Source organism: Dendropsophus ebraccatus, chromosome 13, assembly GCF_027789765.1.
Source record: "Dendropsophus ebraccatus isolate aDenEbr1 chromosome 13, aDenEbr1.pat, whole genome shotgun sequence".
In the NCBI taxonomy this organism is placed as follows: domain Eukaryota; kingdom Metazoa; phylum Chordata; class Amphibia; order Anura; family Hylidae; genus Dendropsophus; species Dendropsophus ebraccatus.
In genome coordinates, this window is record NC_091466.1 from 73,707,745 (window position 1) to 73,734,582 (window position 26,838).

A 26,838-nucleotide genomic window follows, 5' to 3' on the forward strand; every position below is an offset into this window, starting at 1 on the left:
TCATGAATCAGTGTGAGGCCACGACTAATGAGAAAGGACGAGCCTTCTGCTGCCAAGTTCAACAAGCCTCCAATTCATCACGCTCCTCCACAGTCAGCCCTGCAGCGAGCAGACGGTAAGGACGTCTCAGCACACATTCCCGATCTCAGGGTGACAGTAAGACGTTAATATTACGGCCAAGAACAGCAGCCAGTGTTAAAGGGAGATGCACTTCCAAACCACTCCAGCAGGGGGTGAGAAGAGACAAGTGCTCATGCAAGGCTGATTATCTCCACAGGAGGAACTACACTTGTTAATTGTAATATGTAAAAAAAAAACACTTTAAATAAAGTTAATTATGATTCTAATTTTTTTTTTAAACCTGCTAAAAGAAAAAAATATATTAAACATATTAAGCATAGAAGACATGTACATCAAGGGGGCAAAGCACATGGTGAGAACAAAAGAGACACAGTGTAATCCTAGAACCAGCAGTGACATCAGCGCTGTCCTTCAGAATGACATCACAGGGTAACAAACAAGGTCTGAGAGTTCAGAGTCTGCTGCCTATGTGATGCTATTTGGCCCATGTGCACCGGCGGAGGTGTGGATGAAAAGAAATAAATGCAGGTGTCTGTGAAACGTAGATTTATAGGAGAGGTAGACAAAGGGGCGAGGAGAGGAAATAGTTTTCAAGGTTCACATTTTTAGCATTTTATAGGGCAGAAAGTTAAAATATGTTTGCAGTGCACAAGTAGCATTCGGGATGTATGGAGGAGAGCGTAGAGCAGCATTCAGGATGTATGGAGGAGAGCGTAGAGCAGCATTCAGGACGTATGGAGGAGAGCGTAGAGCAGCATTCAGGATGTATGGAGGAGAGCGTAGAGCAGCATTCAGGATGTATGGAGGAGAGCGTAGAGCAGCATTCAGGATGTATAGAGGAGAACATAGAGCAGCATGCAGGATGTATAGAGGAAAGCGTAGAGCAGCATTCAGGATGTATGGAGGAGAGGGTAGAGCAGCATTCAGGATGTATGGAGGAGAGGGTAGAGCAGCATTCAGGATGTATGGAGGAGAGCGTAGAGCAGCATTCAGGATGTATGGAGGAGAGGGTAGAGCAGCATTCAGGATGTATGGAGGAGAGCGTAGAGCAGCATTCAGGATGTATGGAAGAGAGCGTAGAGCAGCATTCAGGATGTATGGAGGAGAGGGTAGAGCAGCATTCAGGATGTATGGAGGAGAGCGTAGAGCAGCATTCAGGATGTATGGGGGAGAGGGTAGAGCAGCATTCAGGATGTATGGAGGAGAGCGTAGAGCAGCATTCGGTATGTATGGGGGAGAGGGTAGAGCAGCATTCGGTATGTATGGGGGAGAGGGTAGAGCAGCATTCAGGATGTATGGAGGAGAGCGTAGAGCAGCATTCAGGATGTATGGAGGAGAGGGTAGAGCAGCATTCAGGATGTATGGAGGAGAGGGTAGAGCAGCATTCAGGATGTATAGAGGAGAACATAGAGCAGCATGCAGGATGTATAGAGGAAAGCGTAGAGCAGCATTCAGGATGTATGGGGGAGAGGGTAAAGCAGCATTTAGGATGTATGGGGGAGAAGGTAGAGCAGCATGCAGGATGTAAGGAGGAGAGGGTAGAGCAGCATTCAGGATGTATGGAGGAGAGCGTAGAGCAGCATTCAGGATGTATGGAGGAGAAGGTAGAGCAGCATGCAGGATGTATAGAGGAAAGCGTAGAGCAGCATTCAGGATGTATGGAGGAGAAGGTAGAGCAGCATGCAGGATGTATAGAGGAGAAGGTAGAGCAGCATGCAGGATGTATGGAGGAGAAGGTAGAGCAGCATTCAGGATGTATGGAGGAGAGCGTAGAGCAGCATTCAGGATTTATGGGGGAGAGGGTAGAGCAGCATTCAGGATGTATGGAGGAGAGGGTAGAGCAGCATTCAGGATGTATGGAGGAGAGCGTAGAGCAGCATTCAGGATGTATGGAGGAGAAGGTAGAGCAGCATGCAGGATGTATAGAGGAGAAGGTAGAGCAGCATTCAGGATGTATGGAGGAGAAGGTAGAGCAGCATGCAGGATGTATGGAGGAGAAGGTAGAGCAGCATGCAGGATGTATAGAGGAGAGCGTAGAGCAGCATTCAGGATTTATGGGGGAGAGGGTAGAGCAGCATTCGGTATGTATGGAGGAGAGGGTAGAGCAGCATTCAGGATGTATGGAGGAGAGCGTAGAGCAGCATTCAGGATGTATGGAGGAGAAGGTAGAGCAGCATGCAGGATGTATAGAGGAGAAGGTAGAGCAGCATTCAGGATGTATGGAGGAGAAGGTAGAGCAGCATGCAGGATGTATGGAGGAGAAGGTAGAGCAGCATGCAGGATGTATGGAGGAGAAGGTAGAGCAGCATGCAGGATGTATGGAGGAGAAGGTAGAGCAGCATGCAGGATGTATAGAGGAGAAGGTAGAGCAGCATTCAGGATGTATGGAGGAGAGGGTAGAGCAGCATTCAGGATGTATGGAGGAGAGGGTAGAGCAGCATTCAGGATGTATGGAGGAGAGCGTAGAGCAGCATTCAGGATGTATGGAGGAGAAGGTAGAGCAGCATGCAGGATGTATAGAGGAGAAGGTAGAGCAGCATTCAGGATGTATGGAGGAGAAGGTAGAGCAGCATGCAGGATGTATGGAGGAGAAGGTAGAGCAGCATGCAGGATGTATAGAGGAGAAGGTAGAGCAGCATGCAGGATGTATGGAGGAGAAGGTAGAGCAGCATGCAGGATGTATAGAGGAGAAGGTAGAGCAGCATGCAGGATGTATAGAGGAGAAGGTAGAGCAGCATGCAGGATGTATGGAGGAGAAGGTAGAGCAGCATGCAGGATGTATGGGGGAGAAGGTAGAGCAGCATTCAGGATGTATGGAGGAGAGCGTAGAGCAGCATTCAGGATTTATGGGGGAGAGGGTAGAGCAGCATTCAGGATGTATGGAGGAGAGGGTAGAGCAGCATTCAGGATGTATGGAGGAGAGCGTAGAGCAGCATTCAGGATGTATGGAGGAGAAGGTAGAGCAGCATTCAGGATGTATGGAGGAGAGCGTAGAGCAGCATTCAGGATGTATGGAGGAGAGCGTAGAGCAGCATTCAGGATGTATGGGGGAGAGGGTAGAGCAGCATTCAGGATGTATAGAGGAGAGCGTAGAGCAGCATTCAGGATGTATGGAGGAGAGCGTAGAGCAGCATTCAGGATGTATGGAGGAGAGCGTAGAGCAGCATTCAGGATGTATGGAGGAGAGGGTAGAGCAGCATTCAGGATGTATAGAGGAGAAGGTAGAGCAGCATGCAGGATGTATGGGGGAGAGGGTAGAGCAGCATTCAGGATGTATGGAGGAGAGCGTAGAGCAGCATTCAGGATGTATGGAGGAGAAGGTAGAGCAGCATGCAGGATGTATGGGGGAGAGGGTAGAGCAGCATTCAGGATGTATGGAGGAGAGCGTAGAGCAGCATTCAGGATGTATGGAGGAGAGCGTAGAGCAGCATGCAGGATGTATGGGGGAGAGGGTAGAGCAGCATGCAGGACGTATGGAGGAGAGCGTAGAGCAGCATTCAGGATGTATGGAGGAGAGGGTAGAGCAGCATGCAGGACGTATGGAGGAGAGCGTAGAGCAGCATTCAGGATGTATGGAGGAGAAGGTAGAGCAGCATGCAGGATGTATAGAGGAGAAGGTAGAGCAGCATTTAGGATGTATGGGGGAGAAGGTAGAGCAGCATGCAGGATGTATGGGGGAGAGCGTAGAGCAGCATGCAGGATGTATGGAGGAGAGGGTAGAGCAGCATTCAGGATGTATGGAGGAGAGCGTAGAGCAGCATGCAGGATGTATGGAGGACAGCGTAGAGCAGCATTCCTGAAGGAGCGGTCATAAATGGAATCGCTCTTCATAGATGAAAATGTTATAAAGATTTAGGGAGTCAAATACCTTATTGGTTGATGTCATTAGCTAGTATTAAAGGAGAGGTCTGTCCAATTTTACAATCCGGTAGCGGGGAAATGGATTACAAGTAGAAACTTATCCCTCCCCATGCCTGTGCCAGTCACTGATTGGCTGAGCGGCCAGTCCATCCCACTACTGATCAAATTACCCCTACCAGATTTTAGAAATTTGCAAGACTTCTCCTTCAAGGGTTGGTACTTTGTGGACGTTACGAATGTCCACAAATTATGGACAGCCCCATAGACTTCTATTGGTTTGTCCGTGTCCTAAAGGGGTTTTGTCCTACTAATTGTCTAACTTCTGTTCCACAGAGAAGGAATGGAACGGCTGTCATCCAAGCACACTGCCACTCCACCCTGGTTTTTTATTTAGCAGGGGAGAAGTGTGCAGTCATGGGACCCTTTACGATCAATCTTGAGAATGAGATCCTAAGTCTCGTTTGAATAGGAACAGTGGACGAGCATGTACCCTGCCAGTGCCTGGCTGTCTCTGTACACAGACAATTGGGGGAGGCAGAGGGCATGTGCACTCGAGATTATTGGGGGGGGGGGGGCGGCGCGGGCATATTTCACTCACTAACATCACTACTCATGAGGTTATACAGACACTGTATGCGGACAGTCTTATGTGTAGAGCAATAAGAATACATACGGATTTTAGTCTTTTAACCGCATCTTCACATATGTGCATGCCGCGAGACTCATCCACCTCCACGTGTCCCAGGTACTAAAGAAACAAAGGAGAGAAAACAAAATGAACGTACATCGCTGGGAAAGGCCAATTCACTTTGGCTGTCCAGGCATGGTGGGAATTGTAGTTCTGCAACAGCTGAAGAGCCAACGTTCAGTGATGTCATTCCCCCTGCCTATTCTGTGGTGGCCATACACCTGGGATTTCTGGGTTATCGTTGCTATTAAAGGAGAAGTCCGGTGAAAATTTTAGTGTATTGTAAGTATTGTATTGCCCCCCAAAAGTTATACAAATCACCACTATACACTTATTATGGGAAATGCACATACACTGTTTTTTTTCCTTGCACTTACTACTGTATTAAGGCGTCACTTCCTGGAAAACAGGGAGATGTCACTTCCTGGAAAACAGGGAGATGTCACTTCCTGGAAAACAGGGAGATGTCACTTCCTGGAAAACAGGGAGATGTCACTTCCTGGAAAACAGGGAGATGTCACTTCCTGGAAAACAGGGAGATGTCACTTCCTGGAAAACAGGGAGATGTCACTTCCTGGAAAACAGGGAGATGTCACTTCCTGGAAAACAGGGAGATGTCACTTCCTGGAAAACAGGGAGATGTCACTTCCTGGAAAACAGGGAGATGTCACTTCCTGGAAAACAGGGAGATGTCACTTCCTGGAAAACAGGGAGATGTCACTTCCTGGAAAACAGGGAGATGTCACTTCCTGGAAAACAGGGAGATGTCACTTCCTGGAAAACAGGGAGATGTCACTTCCTGGAAAACAGGGAGATGTCACTTCCTGGAAAACAGGGAGATGTCACTTCCTGGATAACGTGGTGATGTCACTTCCTGGATAACGTGGTGAAGTCATGACCCGACTCCCAGAGCTGTGCGGGCTGTGGCTGCTGGAGAGGATGATGGCTTTGGAGGAACACTGAACATCCCTCTGCCATCATCCTCTCCAGCAGCCACAGCCCGCACAGCTCTGGGAGTCGGGTCATGACTTCACCATGTTACCCAGCAAGTGACATCACCATGTTATCCAGGAAGTGACATCACCATGTTACCCAGGAAGTGACATCACCATGTTACCCAGGAAGTGACATCACCATGTTACCCAGGAAGTGAAGCCTTGATGCAGTAGTAAGTGCAGGGAAAAAAACTTTATAAGCATTTCCCGTAATAAGTGTATATTGGTGATTTGTATAGCCTTTGGGGGGGGGGGGGGCAATACAATACTTTAGTAAAAATTTTTGCTGGACTTCCCTTTTAAAGGGATGTGTATACACCCAAGAGCACTAGGCCGCTGTATATACTGATCTGGCATTTGAGGCATCTCTAACTTTCACCCACATGAAGTTTCCCGTTGTGAAATCACCGGCTGTAAAAGGCAGGAAACGGCAAATCCATCACGATCCCACTCTGACTGCGCCGACACACAGCAGCCTCTAATTCTCACATAACACTAGCATCGTCTCGAAAAATTATTTAGAATTGAAGAGCAAATTCCTGCCGTGATTTCCAATAGAAATATATTATGGCAGACGGCTGGGGATACACTTATAGCGGGGGTGAAAATTAACTTGTCGTAACACAACAAATCCCAGCGTACGGTTACATAAGCAGTCATTTCTGCAAGGGATACGTGTATTACCCAGTCATGAACAGGGGGAAATCATGGGAGGATATCACATGTACCAATTCCTTATAGCAGCATTGTCTAGAACAGAGTTTCCCAACCGGGGTGCCGCGGCACACTGGTGTGCCGGGAGAACCCGGCCGGGGTGCCGCGGGATCCCGGTTGGAAATGTGCGCTGTCACTTTAAGCATCCCGAGAAGCTGCGGCTGCGCAGCTTCTCGGGATGCACAGATTACTTTGATGTTCCGCCCGCACAGTGAGCATAATGTAGGAGCAGGAAGTGTCAGCACTTCATGCCAGCAGCCTATGGGAGGCCGGGATGTGACCTCTCCGGCAGGCGTGATGATGTGACGTCATCACGCCTGCCGGAGGTCCCGTCCCTTCGGCTCGCAAGATGGAGCCAGAAGAGGAGGAGGAAAGCTTCTGCCTGCAGCCACAGTGCGGATTAGGTGAGTAGGATGTTTGTTTTTTTTAGGGGCAGAGCAGGGGGCATTATTAGTGTATGGGGGCACCTCTGGGATCATTATTATTATATGGGGGCACCTCTAGGGGCATTATTAGTATACGGGGGGCACCTCTGGGGGCATTATTAGTATATGGGGGCACCTCTAGGGGCATTATTAGTATATGGGGGCACCTCTGTGGGCATTATTAGTTCATGGGAGAACCTCTAAGGGCCTTAGTATATGGGGGGCACCTCTGGGGACATTATTAGCTCATGGGGGAACCTCTGGGGGCTTTATTAGTTCATGGGGGAACCTCTGGGATCATTATTAGTATATGGGGGCACCTCTGCGATCATTATTATATGGGGGCACCTCTAGGGGCATTATTAGTATACGGGGGGCACCTCTGGGGGCATTATTAGTTCATGGGGGAACCTCTGGGGCATTATTAGTTCATGGGGGAACCTCTGGGGGCATTATTAGTTCATGGGGGAACCTCTGGGGGCTTTATTAGTTTATGGGGGAACCTCTGGGGGCATTATTAGTTCATGGGGGCACCTCTGGGGGCATTAATAGTTCATGGGGGCCACCTCTGGGGGCATTAATAGTTCATGGGGGCCACCTCTGGGGGCATTAATAGTTCATGGGGGCCACCTCTGGGGGCATTAATAGTTCATGGGGGCCACCTCTGAGGGCATTATTAGTTCATGGGGGCCACCTCTGAGGGCATTATTAGTTCATGGGGGCACCTCTGGGGGCATTATTAGTTCATGGGGGCACCTCTGGGGGCATTATTAGTTCATAGGGGGCACCTCTGGGGGCATTATTAGTTCATAGGGGGCACCTCTGGGGGCATTATTAGTATATGGGGGCACCTCTGGGGGCTTTATTAGCTCATGGGGCACCTCTGGGGGCTTTATTAGCTCATGGGGGAACCTCTGGGGGCATTATTAGTATATGGGGGGCACCTCTGGAGGCATTATTAGTATATGGGGGCACCTCTGGGGGCATTATTAGTTCATGGGGGCACCTCTGAGGGCATTATTAGCTCATGGGGCACCTCTGAGGGCATTATTAGCTCATGAGGGCACCTCTGGGGGCATTATTAGCTCATGGGGAACCTCTGGGGGCATTATTAGTTCATAGGGGCACCTCTGGGGGCATTATTAGTATATGGGGGCACCTCTGGGGGCTTTATTAGTTCATGGGGGCACCTCTGGGGGTATTATTAGCTCATGGGGCACCTCTGGGGGCATTATTAGCTCATGGGGGCACCTCTGGGGGCATTATTAGCTCATGGGGGCACCTCTGGGGGCATTATTAGCTCATGGGGCACCTCTGGGGGCATTATTAGTTCATAGGGGGCACCTCTGGGGGCATTATTAGTTCATAGGGGGCACTTCTGGGGGCATTATTAGTATATGGGGGCACTATTAGTATATGGGGGCACCTCTGGGGGCTTTATTAGCTCATGGGGCACCTCTGGGGGCATTATTAGCTCATGGGGGAACCTCTGGGGGCATTATTAGTATATGGGGGGCACCTCTGGAGGCATTAGTATATGGGGGCACGTCTGGGGGCATTATTAGCTCATGGGGGCACCTCTGGGGGCATTATTAGCTCATGAGGGCACCTCTGGGGGCATTATTAGCTCATGGGGGCACCTCTGGGGGCATTATTAGCTCATGAGGGCACCTCTGGGGGCATTATTAGCTCATGGGGGCACCTCTGGGGGCATTATTAGCTCATGGGGCACCTCTGGGGGTATTATTAGCTCATGGGGGCACCTCTGGCAGCATTATTAGTTCATGGGGGCACCTCTGGGGGAATTATTAGGTCATGGGGGAACAGCAGGGGATCCTACATACAGGGGGCACAGCAGGGGATCCTACATACAGGGGGCACAGCAGGGAATCCTACATACAGGGGGCACAGCAGGGAATCCTACATACAGGGGGCACAGCAGGGAATCCTACATACAGGGGGCACAGCAGGGAATCCTACATACAGGGGGCACAGCAGGGGATCCTACATACAGGGGGCATCCCACATTCCTACTCGCTTTACTGCACATTACACCAAGCAGCGCAGTTACTTTGGGAGCCGACAGGAGGGAGAAAAGAAAGGAAGCTGCTAGAAATGTGCGGAGCCTAAATTGTTTGTCTCGCAGGTTCTGAGGGGATGAAACGTATCTGGAAGAAATCATCATGGAGGACTGGACGGAGAGGAAAAGGGAACGTGACGCCTCAGATCAAAGAAGACGTCACCTGTGAGTTACTGTATGACCGTTTTCTTATTTTGTAGAACATTATTTAGTAGGGGTGCCCCGAGGAAATTTCCAAGGGGTGCCCCGAGGTGAAAAAGGTTGGGAAGCACTGGTCTAGAGAGAGATGAGAATGAAAGAAAACAACTGGTTTGAGCTGCGATTGGCGTCTTACTTTTATCAGATTCCATCTTCCACTCCCTGCCGTCCAAGTTCCGCCGGTCCCATAGACTCCATTCTATGGTCAGGTGGATTCCGTCGTCCGCCCAAAAGTAGTCACGTCAATTCTTTGGGCGGACAGCTAGATCTACCTGGGCCTATAATGAAGCTTATTGGAAGGCCAAATGTTCAAGCGGGAGCGAGGGGGAGGGAAGACGGAATCCGCAGCAAGTTAGCCGCACGATTTCTGTAGTGTGCAAGGGCTCTAAGCAGAACTATCAGCAGGTTAAACGAATCTAACCTTCTGATAGTCCCCTATTGTGCACAGGGTGCGGAGGAGGAAGGTATATTTCCTGTGGCCAGTTAGGCCGTCTGGAGCACTGCCCCACCCCCAAAATTCACCACCTGACGGTCTATTGAATATCAGGGGATCAGTGCTCTGGGGACGGGGCAGCGCTCCCAAGGGTCAGGATTACCTTGCATGGGAATGGCGCCGAGGATGAAGGTAAGACTTACCTTCATCTACAGCACCTCATGCTTAATAGAGAGATATCAGCAGGTTAGATTTATCTGACCTCTGATAGTTTCCCTTTAATCAGGGGCGTAACCAGAAAAGCTGGTTCCTGGAACCCAAACGGGGCCAAAAAGGTCCTCTGAACACACATGACGCCATGCGGCACGTAACGGGTGAGGGCTATTATAGAGTGCGCATATGAGCCTTGGAGCTTTAAGGTATGACTCTGCATTCAGAAATTCTTTGCCCTGACACCCGCTTAGGAAAAGGGGAGAGAGGAAGAATCTAATGACCCCCAGATATTAGAGTAGGGGACAGCTTTGGCTGTGCAGGCGTGATGGGAATTGTAGTTTAGCAGCAGCTGGAAGGATGTACCCTGACACCCCTGCATTAGACAGTCACTAGGTATGTATGGCCCATGTGTTTTAAAAAGACTCTCCCAGCACACATACATTATGCGTCCGTCCAAATCATGTGACGCGAGAGAACACGCGTCGCCGACTCGTACTCATCGGTCAGGGCCCCGAACACTCAGATCACCCCCGATAACCAATAAGGAGAACTTACCTTAACCTGAAAGCTACATTTCCCAGTCCGCACAGACTCCTCATCAGTCTGCCACTGGTGGGGTCGGCTGGCCTCCGGGACATACACATCTTTCTTCCGCCGGAAACTTTGACGAAGTTTGTTCATTTTTTGACCCTCACAATCTGAAAGGGGGAAAAAAACGAAATCTGAAGAACTCATAGCACAAGCACAGTACCATAGCATAGTAACATGGCACAGGCATATAGTACTACAGCATAGGCATAGTGTCATAGCATAGGCACAGTACCACAGCACAGGCACAGTACCACAGCACAGTAACATAACACAGGCATAGTAACATAACACAGGCATAGTACCATAGCACAGGCATAATAACATAGTATAGGCATATAGTACCACAGCATAGGCACAGTACCACAGCACAGGCATATAGTACCACAGCACAGGCATATAGTACCACAGCACAGGCATATAGTAGCACAGCACAGGCATATAGTACCACAGCACAGGCATATAGTACCACAGCACAGGCATATAGTACCACAGCACAGGCATATAGTACCACAGCACAGGCATATAGTACCACAGCACAGGCATAGTAACATAGTATAGACAGATACCATAGTATAGGCATAGTACCATGGCATAGTAACATACTATAGGCATATAGTACCATAGCATAGGCATATAGTACCATAGCATAGGCACAGTATCACAGCATACAGCAGATTTGATTTCAATATAAGTAAATAACTTAACACATCATCAAATCTGCTGCAGATCCTGTACGTGTGAATGCACCCTAAAAGTGAAAAATGTTACATTACAGACGACTGAAAACCAGCGTTCCAATACACCACCATCGTACTGAGTTTATAGACGGAGAGCACCCAGTCATAAGACCCTGACCCAGCAAACCCAGTTATTCAAATGTGTAATGCTTTATTGCCTCTGTGGGGGGGGGGGGGGGGGGGGCTGCAGTGTCCCAATCATAGACAACGCCTTTAAATCCTTGCACTAGGATATTTTGCTATGGACAAAACAAGTCACAGTCATCTGTTGTCATAAGTCAGCAAAGATCTAATAGCGCACCAAAAGGCCAGCCAGGATCTGCTGGGACGGCACACATGGTGGCGGGCCGAGCCAACACTTAGCTAAATGAAAAACTATGCTTCAATCTGAAGTATTTTCCGTGTCTTTTATTGATGGTTTGAGTCATAGTGTACATTGTGAACTTTATGTTCTCGTCAGAACAACATGTATGGACAGAATGAATATGATTATAATATTTCCTACTCTTGGGGGTCAGACCACTGGGATCACCAGAATGTCTCAGTCGCCGCTTCATTCACTGTATGGGACTGTAGAGACCCCTCATGTCAGCGCTCGCTGTTGTTACTATTACACCCACAGGTAGCTGCCCGGATGATCTTTAGATTGTCCAGGTGGACCATAGAAGGGAGCAGCGGTTTGCTGCCACGGAGCGACGGCCAGCAGACTGTCGTCATCAGGGATTTTGGCTTGTACAGAATGGCAACGATCAGCCGATACTGTGCATGTCAGCTGATCGTTGCCTTTTTGCATGAGCTATTACACGAAACGATTACCAGCCAGAGTGGCCGTAATCAGCCAAGTACGGACGATAATCGCTTCATGTAATAGTACCCAGGGGGGCCATACACCAGCTGTCAGCTATTTCTTCAGTCCTCTCCATACACAGGAACGTTTGGCACAACTGTGTGCTTCTTTGTTCTCTATGGGGAGTGGAAAGCCGCAGCCACAGAGCTCTGACAGTGGCTTGCTTATCTCTTCCAGAACAAAAGGGATTTTCTAGCTGAATTTCTACTTTCTTTCAACAGTGATTGGACTTTGCTGGTTCCCACTAGCACTATGCCATATAGGTCTTACCCTAAACGTGAATATAAACCTTCAATAACTACAAGCCAACGTTATCTCTCCCGTTACATACACAGGAACGTTCGGCGAGGGGTAAACTGCAGCCAGACAGCACTGGCAGTGGCTTATCTCACCAAGCACAATGCCCGACCACTGTTTCATATAATATCAGTGGACTGTTGCCAATGGATAGTATAAAGGTCCTATAACACCAAGCACTTATTGGCCACATTAGGTCGTCATGGCCGATAATCACTCGGTGTAATATCTACTGTAACATGTCGGCTGATCCATGTCTTTCAACAGGTTGAAAAATGATCTCCTATGGGCTCCCCGGACAATTTAAAGATTGTCTGGGGAGCCCCCCCCCATTAGCCGCTCACTGTTGTTGCGTGTAATAGCGCCGCCAGCGAGCAGGAAACGAGGAACAAGGAAGCGTTGATCTGACAGGTCAGTGCTCGCTTGCTCCTGCTGGTCGGCCCATGTAATAGGGGTTTTATATGCTTTATACTGACAGTATACATCCATCAAAAATATTAGGTATATGTTGATCTTAAAGGGGTTATCCAGTGTAAAATGTCCATTTCATGATGCTGCCGGGGACAGTGCTGTTATACTTACCCACCTGGCCCCCGGCAAATGCCATTTTCCGGGCCACTCGCTGTCCTCTTCTTCTGAATTTCCGCTGCCATTCATAAAGGAAATGATAGCTGAGCATACGCAAGCCTGTAAACAGGCATTTGTGGCACAGCCAGAGGGGGTAAGTATAACACTACCGTTATGTCCCCCCCAGCATTTTAAAATGGAGTTTGTACTGGAACCCATCGGTTACACCTCTGTTGTAGGAAGTAGCACATGTGAACACTGAAGAGGCATCTGCTCTAATCTGAGCAACATGGACCATTCAAAGGAGATTTCTAATATTTAGAAAAAAAGATTATACATTGCTGCCTTATTGGTAAACATAATAGACATGTTATGCTTACTTCTCCACACTCCCCCGGTGTCCTGATGCAGTATTGACTTTCTTCTCCACAGACTGCGGCCCTGCTACTTCAGAGACAAACTTTTCTTGGGAGGTACAGCCCGCCCAGCCAATCATTGGCTGAGACAGGACAGCCCCAGGGCCAGTGATTGGCTGAGTGACCTATCACTCCCAAGACCAATTTGTCTCAGAAGTAGCAGAGCTGCAGTCAATGGGGGACATCGGGGCACTGGGGGAGTGTGAAGAGGTAAGTATAACATGTTTATTATAATTACCAAAAGGGCAGCAATAATAATATATATATATATATATATATATATATATATATATATATATATATATATATATATATATATATATATATATATATATACACACACACACACACACACACACACACACACACACATACTCAATAACCAGAGAGGGGAATTGGGAGTTGGACTGATCTAAAAAAAGATGGCCTATCCCTCCTGATACACCACCAATATTAGAACAAGGATCAATCCATTAGAACATGTGAATATAATAACGCATTGCGGCTCCTGGACCAGTTTCCTGCAAAAAAAAAAGCAACAGGTAATAATACTAGATGACTAGATAGTAATAGGTGTAGAGACCAGACAAAGTCTTCATAGCCTGCCGCATCAGCCGCCTCTAAATATGTAAACCACGTTGCAGTATCGATCAGGACCGCCCGGTAGGGACTGTCGGCACGCTGACCTTGCGCACAGAATTCGGTCCTCGCAGAACATTTTCCACGTTGTGATCATTAACTGGGTCAGTTATTTGCTCCAGTGCTTCTTCCCTGCGATTACCATATCTATAAAAACGCTCCCGTCTCTGCGTTGTTAATATGTACATGGCTCATATGCCCCGAGCATCAAAAAAAAAAAAAAAAAAAAAAAAAAAAAAGACTAAATGCTCCGGAGCTAATAAGAGATCACAATAATACTATTCCCAAGGAGCTGGCTGCTCTATTATGTAAATTACGGATGAACAGAAGATTCTCCACTCCAAATTTAGCTCGTAAAGAGACGGTATATAATGCTAAAAGTCACGTCCCAATCTCCGCCATATAACACAGGCGGACATGTGGGCGACTATGGCGGAAAAATTATTTTGCACACGATGCATTTCTTTTTATAGATAAGTAGTGTGAGCAAAAAGTTAGTGCTCACTATGGCCATACACCGCCGACAGCTGATCTTATAAATGAAGGTAACTCTGCCCCTCCCCCTAAACCGCTTGTACCAATTTGGCACGGGGCTGCAAGTTTAAAAGGTTTTTTTTAGGACAATAACTGCATCACCTGCTGAAGGGACCCCAGGACAGATTTTGGATTAAAAGCAGGTATCCGAAGGTACAAGTGGTTTGGGGAGGGCAGATTGTAGAAAGAGAGTCGCTTTAAAAGGGGTTGTCCAGAATTAGAAAAAACATGGCTACTTCCTTTCAACAACAGTGTCCCTCTTATTCACAGGTTGCATGAGATTTTGTGGCACAAACCAAAGTTGCAATATAATGGACAGGGATAGTGCTGTTTCTAGAAGAAAGCAGCCATGTTTTGTTTTTTGTTTTTAATTTAAAACAGCGCTCGTATTAATAGGCCTCACCAATAGAAGAACAAGACCTATAGAAGTACTGTGGCAGTGCAGGAGTCTCATCACAACTCTGACCGCACAAAGGGCAAGGATGCATAAACCCCGGGAGATGATGAGATTTGTTACGGGGGGGGGGGGGGGGGAACTGGGGTTGGATTTTCTAAGGATGTGCAGTATTTTTTGTCCTTTCTAATTACAAAAGGGCAAATCTATTTATTTATGGATCCGGTTTTCATGACCCATCAATTACAGGTCGTAAAAGTTAACTGGAGTCTGACGGAATAGTAGAGAAGAGCAAATGCCAGTGCACTTCCATCTACCAGAGAGACAGCGAAATGAGAAAGCACAATGACTCTGCATAGATCTATCCATCCCCCATCACCTACCTACCCATCCATCTCCCATCACCTACCTACCCATCCATCTCCCATCACCTACCTACCCATCCATCTCCCATCACCTACCTACCCATCCATCTCCCATCACCTACCAACCCATACATCCCCCATCACCTACCAACCCATCCATCTCCCATCACCTACCAACCCATCCATCCCCCATCACCTACCAACCCATCCATCTCCCATCACCTACCTACCCATCCATCTCCCATCACCTACCTACCCATCCATCTCCCATCCCCTACCAACCCATCCATCTCCCATCACCTACCAACCCATCCATCTCCCATCACCTACCTATCCATCCATCTCCCATCACCTACCTACCCATCCCCCATCACCTACCAACCCATCCATCTCCCATCACAAACCTACCCATCCATGCACTACGCATACATCTCCCATCACCTACCTACCCATCCATCTCCTATCACCTACCTACCCATCCATCTCCTATCACCTACCTACCCGTCCATCTATCTCCTATCACTAGAAGTATGCCTATTTTTTAATTGATCTACAGCAGATCCACAGCAAATCATGCAAGGTCCTCCTCTCTGTGTGATCATACCCTTAGGGCTATGCTGCATGCTTCCTCCTCTCTCTCTGTGATCATACCCTTAGGGCTATGCTGCATGCTTCCTCCTCTCTCTCTGTGATCATACCCTTAGGGCTATGCTGCATGCTTCCTCCTCTATCTCTGTGATCATACCCTTAGGGCTATGCTGCATGCTTCCTCCTCTCTCTCTGTGTGATCATACCCTTAGGGCTATGCTGCATGCTTCCTCCTCTCTCTCTGTGTGATCATACCCTTAGGGCTATGCTGCATGCTTCCTCCTCTCTCTCTGTGTGATCATACCCTTAGGGCTATGCTGCATGCTTCCTCCTCTCTCTCTGTGTGATCATACCCTTAGGACTACGCTGCACGTTTCCTCTGCACTGCCCTGCAATGTCCTGTCTGGTTCTGATCAGTCCTCTTAAGAGTAACCAATAAATCCACGACTATTCCAGCGCACAGAGCAGAACACATTATCCTGGTAATTTACTTTTACATCCTCCCGGATTCAGGAGTAATGTAGGAAAGCAAATAAAAGCAATAAAAAAAAACGTCTTTAATACAAAGTATAAGAAAAGAGCAGCACATGGTGAGTTTTTGTGCCAGAGGTTACAGGACACCATTAGTGACGACTGCTCTGCAACCTGACAACAATGGCAGCCGCTAAAGCACTCAGTCCCACAAGAATAATATTTACCTTGTCAAAATGTCAGCACCATGCTTACAGCTCCGGAGGTAATGGCTGTAGGCCAAAAGCAGAAGACTCACCAGGTACAGAGCTGAAGTGTAACCAGGCGTCAATGCAGAATCTGTAATAGATCCCCCATGATCATCATGCATCATTTATAGTCCTGGTCTTCTCATATGATGCAATGAAAACTCTACTGCAGGGCTAAGGAACCTTGGCTCTCCAGCTGTTGCAAAACTGCAACTCCCATTATACCTGTCCATGCATGATGGGAGTCGTAGTTTGTACATGGTTCGTATTTATGGACCATGCACAGAACATGTGGATACCCCTTAGGTCTATAAGAAAATGCAGGAGTCTGACCCCCCACCTCAACCTCATCCAACACCTTAGGGATGAACTAGAACGGAGCTTATGAGCCTGGAATGCTCATTGAACATCTGACCTTATGGGTGAACGGGCAAAAATTCCCACCTTAAGTCTTCTATAGTCTTCCTTAAAGGGGTACTCCAGCCATTGAAACGTTCCAACATATTGCAGCCACTTATACTTCTTGATATACGTCTTAACTAACAACACTCCCCCAGGGTACTCCTATAGCATCTTCAGGTCCTGCTGAATGCTACCGGCCCTTACTTCCAAGACTGACTTGTCTCTGCAGTGACAGCCCGCTCTGCCAATCACTGACTGAGGTGGGACAGCACCGCAGTAAGTGATTGGCTGAGCAGGCTGTCACTGCAGAGATGGGTCAGTCTCAGAAGTAAGGGCAAGGAGCATTCAGGGGAGAACTCCAAGGGGGGGTTAGAATAGGATTTCTATGCAGCAGTAGCACTATAGTAAAAAGCTTAAAAGGCCAGAGTACCCCTTTAATGTGTGTAGGTGTCCCTATAGTAAATTTCCAGAAGGAATAACACAACACAGTTCTATGCCAAGACGCTCCAGAATTAGTATTTTATGCAGAATACAATGATCTACTACAGGGGGGTTGTCAAACTCTCGTCCCTCCAGCCATTACAAAACTACAATTCCCATCATGCCTGGGCAGCCAAAGCTAAAGCTTTGGCTGCCCAGGCATGATGGCAATTGTAGTTTTGCAACAGTCGGAGGGCTGCGAATTTGACAACTGCTAAATAACTGAATCAACATTTTCCAAAACGACCAGGGAAATCGTCCCTACGCCAGCACTAACCAATGCCGTGTGTATGGGTAAAGAGTCTATGGATGACACCACGTTCAATACCAGCTTACCAGGCTGAATTCATCCCCTATCAGCAGCGCTCCTCTGACACAGACAAGCCGCCTACGTGGTGTACAAGGAGCCCGGCACCATTAGGAAGCACAAGTCACCGTTCGTCCAGAGACGACAACACAGCATTACCTCCAAGGCCAAAGACTATGAAAACTCTAAGAGAGATCGGCTATCCAGTGGGTTTCTCCTATGGGTCGCGGCTCCGGCAGCCCCCGCTGTGGGAATAACACTTATAGCATTGATTTTTCCATTTCTCGTTTACGGGACTGCTGAGGATTGAACTCTGCTGAACCAATAGAACATGACGGCAACTTATCAGGTCCTCGGTTACTAGTTAATTCCCAATGACAAATAGTGTGAGCGTCAGAGGAAAAAGCAATCCTGAGGTATCGGCACTTTTTTTTTTATTTACATCCTTGTCCGAACAGAACTGCTGGATTAAACCAAAGACGTGTAAAAAAAAACGCATTAAAGGGGTACTCCGGCGCAATTTCTTTTCTTTCAAATCAACTGGTTTCAGAAGGTTATATAGATTTGTAATTTACTTCTATTTAAAAATCTTGAGTCTTCCAGTACTTATCAGCTGCTGTATGTCCTGCTGTTTGTCCAGTCTGACACAGTGCTCTCTGCTGCCACCTCTGTCCATGTCAGGAACTGTCCAGAGCAGCAGCAAGTCCCCATAGAAAACCTCTCCTGCTCTGGACAGTTCCTGACATGGACAGAGGTGGCAGCAGAGAGCACTGTGTCAGACTGGAGAATACACCACTTCCTGCAGGACGTACAGCAGCTGATAAATATTGGAAGACTTACAATCTCAGCATTCAGAATCACACAGGTGAGCGCTTCACTCCCCACAGTCTCAGTCTTGCGGCATGAGATGAGCTCTATAGACTTAGGACCCTATTACACGGGGCGCTTATTCGCAAATTATCGTTAGAGTTTAAACGATTATGGTTTCATGTAAATGCAGACAACGATCAAACGTTGAATGATAAATCATTCGTTTGGTGCCGACACCATAATCGTTAATCGTTCTCTTATCGTTCAGTGTAATGGTGGGTTTACACAGACAGATTTATCTGCCAGATTTTTTAAGCCAAAGCCAGGAATGGATTTGAAAAGGAGAAATCTCAGTCTTTCCTTTATGACCCGTTCCCTGTTTATAGTCTGTTCCTGGCTTTGGCTTCAAAGATCTGTCAGATAAATCTGTCTGTGTAAATGCACCATAATTCCACATCGTTTCTTCTTTTGCCGGGATCAGATGGAGTAAATGATTGCAACGACTATCCTTATGTGTAATATGGTGAACGACTTCAAATTAACGATAAAAATCACTTCATCTAATAGGACCCTTATAATGCAGCTTGTCTAATACAGTGACCCGGGGAGTGAAGAGCTCAGCCGCACGCTTCACCTGGCTATACCATGAGATCCGTGGGTGTCTGAACCATCCGCCGCCCACGCAGCAGTGTCCTCTATTACTACAGTACACGTTCCAGACAAAAAGGGACTATAATATAATGTGCACCCCGATGCTATATAGAACCCAAGGAGGCAGGATGAGAGTCACCGGCTGCTTTACCTTAGTGGTTTTTCTTGTTGCCGATATCACAGTTTCTCCTTTTATCCCTGTAAAAAAAAAAAAGAAAAACACTTCAGAAATATATAAAAGTTAACCATTAACATCCTGGTCATAATAAGAGGTTAGGAGGGTGCAATACTTAATACCTAAATGTTAAAGGGGTACTTCAACTGGTTTCAGAATTTTTCCCCAGTCTGACACAGTGCTCTTTGCTGCCACCTCTGTCCATGGCAGGAACTGTCCAGAGCAGCAGCAAATCCCCATAGAAAACCTCTCCTTCTCTGGACAGTTCCTGACATGGAGAGAGGTGGCAGCAGAGAGCACTGTGTCAGACTGGAAAAAATACACCACTTCCTACAGGACATACAGCAGCTAATAAGTACTGGAAGACTGGAGATTTGTAAATAGAAGTAAATTATAGATCTGTATAACTTTCTGACATCAGCTGTTCGGAATATTTTTTTTGTTTTTTATGTGGAGTGCCCCTTTAACCCACTAAAACACTTGCCGAAAAATAAGAGTTAATTGAAGACTAAAGCAGTGAAGGAAAGCAAGACGGCCATGGTCTCCTTATAACATTTTACGTTCTTTGCGGTGTGCGGTATGACCCAGAAGCTATGCAATCTGATGCGGCATCTAATGGTCCTTTTAGACGGAACGATTATCGTTTGAATTTGCACGATAACGATGGCATTTGAACGATAATTGTTCCGTGTGAACGCAGCGAACGATCAAGCGACGAGCGAGAAATCATTCATTTTGATTTTTCAACATGTACTCAAATAGTCGTTGATCGTTCGCAAAAAATTTGCAGATCGTTCCGTGTAAACAGTCTCTCAACGATTTCACCTATGTGTAAGATAGGCTTAAGCTATTGCAAAACGATTTTTCCGTACGATGTATCGTTCCGTCTAAACGCTGATCATTATAAAAAACACATCGTTCATTCAAAATAGTTAATCGTGCGAATTATTGCTCCGTCTAAAAGGACCATTATGGACCATCAACATGGAGGACTCAGGATTGATCAGGCTCTGTTCACACTACGTTTTTGCAACTTTTTTTTTTAGTTTAAAAACTGATGGAAAAACGGATGCAACTGTGTGCATCCGTTTTGATCAGTTTTTCCATTGACTTTCATTACAGAAAAAAAAAATTGCTCCTTTTTTTTTTTTTTAAATGGAAGTCAATGGAAAAAACGGATCAAAACGGATGCACACAGTTGCATCTGTTTTTTTTCAGCAGTTTTTCATCCTTTTTTTGCAAAAAACAGATTGCAAATTCGTAGTGTGAACCCAGTCTCAGTATTTTTTTTTCTCATATCCTTTTAACCAGATGGACAGCCAACACCTTAGCAAAGCATCCAACATCAGAAACACAGATCCATCGACATCAATAGCGTTTCTGTAATTCCATTCCATCGTCTTGCAGAATATCACACAGACTTACTCGGGAGAGATCAAAGCTTTTCCTTTGTACGTTTGTGAAATATTCATCAAAGAGGTTGTTTCACCTTGACAAGCCCTTTCTATATGGAGGTGTAAGACATCATAAGCTGAAGACCCCCACCCCCCAAGCTAACACGGTCGGCTCTCTCGTTGGTAGATAAGGGCCATAAATGGATAATATAGCGGCACTCAAGTGTACAAACTGTGTTTACAGTGTAAAGCAGATAACAAATAGCTGCAAAACTGTCCAACTTAAGAGACAATCCCTGGTACAGATCAGTGTATTACTTACATCATTATGTTCTGCCGTTCACCTAATATGCAGGAGAGTGGGCTTCATGCCGCCCTCCACCTATACACACAGTATAAAAAGCTGCCAATCAGTGGCCAGTCGGCAGAGGGAGCTGGTGCTCATGAATATAGAGGACTACTGATGGTGCTCATGAATATGGAGTACTACTGAGTGCCAACTGTCAGGGTGGCGCATGCAGCGCTGGTACGAGTGTGCAGGGAAGGGGGGGGGGGGGGGGGGTCGCCCGACCGCAGAATATTCATGGAGAAAATGGAGGAGGAAGGAATGGTGAGGCTGCCGGACTGCGGCATGAGTGCTGCATCATGACTCCTCTTTGACTCTTTGACAATGGTCGGGTCCGTAGATTCCCTTTAACCCACACCCAAACTGAGGACAGGAGATGTGAGGTTTCTGGAAGAAAGCGGCCATGTTTTTCTAAGCCTAGATAATCCCTTTAAAATTCCTCGACAACAACGGTAACAATAACTTGCTGATATTAAACCAACAACTTCCATAGATTATTCATTGGGCCCCAAGGTTCTCCGAGGACACACACATACAGATACATCGTGCCAAGACCCTGGGCGAGTGACAGCTTGGAAGGAAAACAGAAGTCGCTCTCTAAAAGCAACAAGGGAGCGAAAGGGCATAAAACATTTCCTTAAAAGCAAATATCGAGTGAGTCGGTAGAAACAAAGCTGAGCGGCTGCTTCGGTGCTCTGCCCACTTCTGTTCTTAGATGTCAGTGCAAACCACCGCGCTGCAGAAGTCACGTCAAAAAGTCATGACTCAGCATACACAACCGCAAACAGACAACGTTCAGCGCACGTGTCACTTCCTGTGCTCAGACTTACAGACTTTTCACATGCTGAGTGTGAGACAAATCTGTAGACAGGTTGTGCCTTAAAAATCCTGTTACTGTATCCTTCCCCCTGTGAGCCAAAGCCCGAGGTGCTCCCACTAAGTATAGGCTGTATCCATGTTTGCTAGGACTCCATAAGGGTATGTTCACACTGAGGAATAGAACAGGAAGCTAAGCGCGCGCTTGGCTTCCGACAGGGATATCTTCGTCCCGGGACCGGGTACAGAAGCGGGAGTTGCAGGAAAGGGTAAGTATCCGGGGCTGTACCAGGGGGTGGGCGGGCTCTACGCCCGCATCCCGGGTGACAGGTTCCCTTTAAGTCAGTGCATCAGTAACCCGTTCCCCCACTACATTGCTATCTTGTTCTGAACTGTGAAAATCACGAGCCCAGCACCAAACAGTTCAGTTCAGTGCACTTTCACCAGTACTAGGTCATAGCATGGCTGAGAGGAGTATGCGCTTGAACACAGCACCATCTTAGTAGAATCTATGGCACTGCTTGGGTGTAGCCATTGAAAGAAGCAAGCAGGAAAACTTTACCCATGCCAACCCACATCACACTTATTACAGATGAGCGTGCTCGAGTCCGATCGTTCAGCATTTGCAGTGGCTGAAGAAGTTGGATGGGGACCTAGGGAGTTCGGCCTTAGGGCCGGTATTCAAATGCCGAATAATTGGACTGGAGCACGGTCACAATGCGCTCATCTCTATTAATTATATATTACACTAGTCGCGCTGGAACGTTCCAACGTACATGGATAAAGTATCGCCACTAGGATGGTGGAAGGGACTGACCATGCTGCTTCGACGGCTCTAATGGAACCGCAGAAGGCAAATCCTGTAGCTTGGATTCCATTTACAAGACAGAAAAAAAAAAAAGAATAAAGAACAAACAATAATCCACATATCGCACAGCTTTAAGGGGTCTCGGCAACTGAAGGCCGTATAGAAGGCAGGTGGACCCTCACCAGAACAGCAACAGATTGATCGTTCATCGAGGCTGAAGAACAGACCGTATCACAGAAAAAGAGTGTGCGGTTAGAAGGAAGAAGGGATCCAACAAAAACATCAACAAATGCTACACGACGACGATGAAGAAGAACTGCAGCTCAGAACGCCAAGCCGAAAATAACACGGCTTACAGGACTGAAGATGAAGGGTCTCGGGAAATCTCAGATCTCGACTGAATATCAAAATATGTAGAGCAAGCGAAGAAGAAGAAAATCCGGATAGATCTAAGACCAGTGGTAGGAAAAGAACGAAGGAATGGAGGCAACCGTGTTACCAGCCAAACCAAAGGCTCTATTCTCCAGTGTATGTGATTATGGATGCACAGGATTTCACACAGATTCTAGGGTACTTAAAGGGGTACTCCAGTGTAACTTTGACATCAGTCGATTTGGAAAAAAAAAATTCAGATCTGTAATTTACTTCTATTTAAAAAAAAACTCCAGTCTTCCAGTACTTATCAGCTGCTGTGTGTTCTGCAGGAAGTGCTGTATTCCTTCCATACATTGAGTTTGAGCCAACAGTTTCTTTCACAGACTAAGCCATAAGCATTTTTAGTCCTGATCGGCCATTTAAGTTGTTCAAACCGGCCATACATGATCAATGACATTTGGTGGAGGATGAGCAAACTTTATGGAAATATTCAGGAAAGATCTTCCAGACACAAAAGATCTTGAATGTACGATCTTTCATCCATCTATTATCTAAAAACTTCTGCAGCCGACATCTTTTCAGATGATGATAGTCACTGTCAGCCATTGGTTGATTAAAACAATCATTGGTCGAAAATGTTTCTCAACTTTAATTTTTTTTTTTAATTTAAAGGGATATTCTCATCTCAGCTAATATAGTTATACCTGTACGTCAAGTTAAACTTTTGTAAAAGAAAATTCAGCAAACGTGTCTCCTTCTCCTGATATGCTGCTCTTTTCCTCCCATTGTTGACAGCTCGTCGTCTATGTTACAGACCACCGCTCTGCTCTAAAAGCAGTGGTCTGGCATTTATATTGCGTATTATTATTTATGAGCCCTAAACGTATAACTCTATTAGTCAGGATGGGAACACCCCTTTAATCCCTCTAAACTTCCAGTACTGCGTTTTATGCCTTTGTGGAGAACGTTCCATACGAGAGAAGTTAAAAAAATTAAAATTCATAATAAATTTAAAATTTGCTCTGTTTAATCCTTCTGCTTTCCTCAACAAATCAAAAACAACCGGGAAACGACTCTGCATCGGTTTATTATCCAGCTGTTCCCTATTCCACGTACAGCGTTGCGTTTCCTCCCTTACACGGCACATTACTTTTAGCATTGGCTGTAAAGTGACGAGGGATCTTTTACAGCAATACAATTCATACCCGGTAATGGCGTTCCATCGGTATGTTTAACGTCCCTTAAAAAAATAAAACGTGACATTTGTTTAACTATTTTGGTAAAACTTTAAAGCCCTTGTTTCCCCAAATTGAACAGCTGGTCTATGGGCGCCGAGAGCGTGACATAAAACGCATGAACGAAACCAACGGCTCTCCGCTGCTCGGTATCGGCTCTCACGATGAGGCGGATTTACTGCGAGGGGGGAGAAAAGGCTGCCAGGGAAACCCCCTGGGATCAACTAAAAACCACAAGAGGAATCCCTGCATCTCAGATTATATGACATCAAGCTAAGCCCTCAGTAATGAGGATTAATAAGTGTGCACAGCCGAGCGGCCCCCAGGTAATGGCGGCCCACCAGACATTCTCCAGCTGCTCCGTCATACAGAGCCGGGCCTCCCACAGGGGTGAGGGGTCAGCCTGGTACAGCAACAACAAACAATACTGACGCTGGATATTAGTTTAAGGAATTCTGTATAAGGGTGCAGGGCGAGGTCGCAGGCACGCAACAGTATACACGGCCATACTATTGCCCTGGTTGGCCCAAACCTGGTGTGAACTTACCTGTAATGATACATTGTAACAACTGTCAGCAAAGAAGTCCTGTTTATACAAAACAATACTTAAAAGGGAACCAGTCAGCAAGATTGTGAAGATATGGTTCCTGGCAGCAGAGTATAGATCTAGTGTACAGAGTATATACCAGCCGTGTCATGAACTGTCCAGAGCAGCAGCAAACCCCCATAAAAAAACCTCTCCTGCGCTGGACAGTTCCTGACATGGACAGAGGTGGCAGCAGAGAGCAGTGTGTCAGACTGGAAAGAATGCACCACTTCCTGCAGGACATACAGCAGCTGATAAGTACTAATTTACATATCTGTATGCTTTTCTGACATTAGCTTATTTGAAAAAATGAAATCCACTGTGAAGTTTTTATGTGGTCTACATGGCGGCAACTGTAATCCGCTAAAGTTTAAACACAGAAAATCCACATCAAATCCGTCCTCAGGGATTAGGAAGCGGGCACAGAGCAGGGTGGGTGGTTTCATGCGGGCACAGAGGACTACTATACAAATATGGACCACCCACATACAGGGAAGTTGGTGGCCACCGTACCTGCATACCAAGTGGAAAAGCCGGAATCGTTTATGCGGTCGGGTTTTTATTACTACGGAACATTTCAAAATAATCATTAAATCCCTTTAAAAAGCTGCTACCCTGTTATTCCCCTCCATTACCAAACTGGTTATATAGGAGGACGAGGCGGACGCTGTCTGATCCCGGGAACCTGTTTGACAGCAAACAACGCCGAGCGGCACCCACAACAAAATCCACGTGGAAATGTTAAAGGGATAGTTCACACTTAGGAATCAGCACTGAATCAGCCAGGAAAGTGTTCTCACAGAATCACCTCTGGCGGAATTCCACACAAATTCATTTTTCATTTAATCAAATTCATAATTTTTTTCCCAATTCTGCGCTGAATTACTGTGAGCATTCCGAGCAGAACGATTTTAGAGCAGAAACTCACTGCTCAATTCATTTCAATGGGACCCGGCCAGTGGAACCCGGCCAGAAGAATTGACAAGTCGAAATCGGATACGCAGCCGATAATTCAGCGCGGAAATTCCGCTGTGTAAACTGCAGAGTGCAAATTCCATTGAACTCAATGGAATTTGGCTCTGCACTATATTTTCAGGCGGAATTTTCAGTGAGGAATCGGTGCTGAAATTCAGCGCTGATTCCTCAGTGTCAACTGGCCCAAAGGGATAGCTCGCAAAAAAAAAAATTATTTCAAATCAGCCAAAGATTTGTAATTTACTTCTATTAAAAAAAAAATCTCCAATCTTCCAGTACTTATTAGCTGCTTTATGTCCTGCAGGAACTGGTGTATTCTCTCCAGTCTGACACCGTGCTCTCTGCTGCCACCTCTGTCCATGTCAGGAACTGTTCAGAGCAGCAGCAAATCCCCATAGAAAACCTCTCCTGCTCTGGACAGTTCCTGACATGGACAGAGGTGGCAGCAGAGAGCACTGTGTCAGACTGGAGAGAATACACCACTTCCTGCAGGACATACAGCAGCTGATAAGTACTGGAAGATTGGAGTTTTTTTTTTAATAGAAGTAAATTACAAATCCCTGCCACTAGTTGATTTGAAAGATTTTTTTTTGTTTGATAAACAACCCCTTTAAAAGGGTCTTCTATAAGCCACTGTCTAATATATATATATATATATATATATAAAAAAATGATTGGGTTGAACGGCACTGTGCAGACTTAAAGTCAAATGGCTTCCAGCCGATGGGTGCACGTCCTTGGCAGTCGACCCCCGACTCCACAGATGATGCAATAAAATGAAGAAGGTAGACGGCACTCCAATAAAGTAAATAAGTGCAGGTTTATTCACCCGTATACGTACAGCTGTACGTATACGGGTGAATAAACCTGCACTTATTTACTTTATTGGAGTGCCGTCTACCTTCTTCATTTTATTATATATATATATATATATATATATATATATATATACATACATACACACACACACACACACACACACACACATCTATAATCCCACCATTAGACAGTCATCTGACTATTTTATTGCTGTTAGGAGATAGATAATCAGCCTGACGTACGGTCATACTGTTGTTTTTTACATTTACAGGTCTGA

At 46.4% G+C, this 26,838-nt stretch overlaps 1 protein-coding gene across 4 annotated transcripts in view; it reads right to left on the reverse strand.

Moving 5' to 3' along the window:
- The window catches only part of NUMB (NUMB endocytic adaptor protein), a 67,930-nt gene that overhangs the window by 14,990 nt on the left and 26,102 nt on the right, over nucleotides 1-26,838 (reverse strand). For all 4 annotated transcript variants that reach the window (XM_069949313.1, XM_069949310.1, XM_069949312.1 and 1 more), the window contains exons 2-4: nucleotides 19,184-19,230; nucleotides 10,244-10,386; nucleotides 4,616-4,690 (exon numbers count right to left, since the gene is read on the reverse strand). In XM_069949313.1, coding sequence (XP_069805414.1) covers nucleotides 4,616-4,690; nucleotides 10,244-10,369 — 201 coding nt within the window. In that variant the 5' untranslated portion in view covers nucleotides 10,370-10,386; nucleotides 19,184-19,230. The remainder of the gene's footprint in view (nucleotides 1-4,615; nucleotides 4,691-10,243; nucleotides 10,387-19,183; nucleotides 19,231-26,838) is intronic.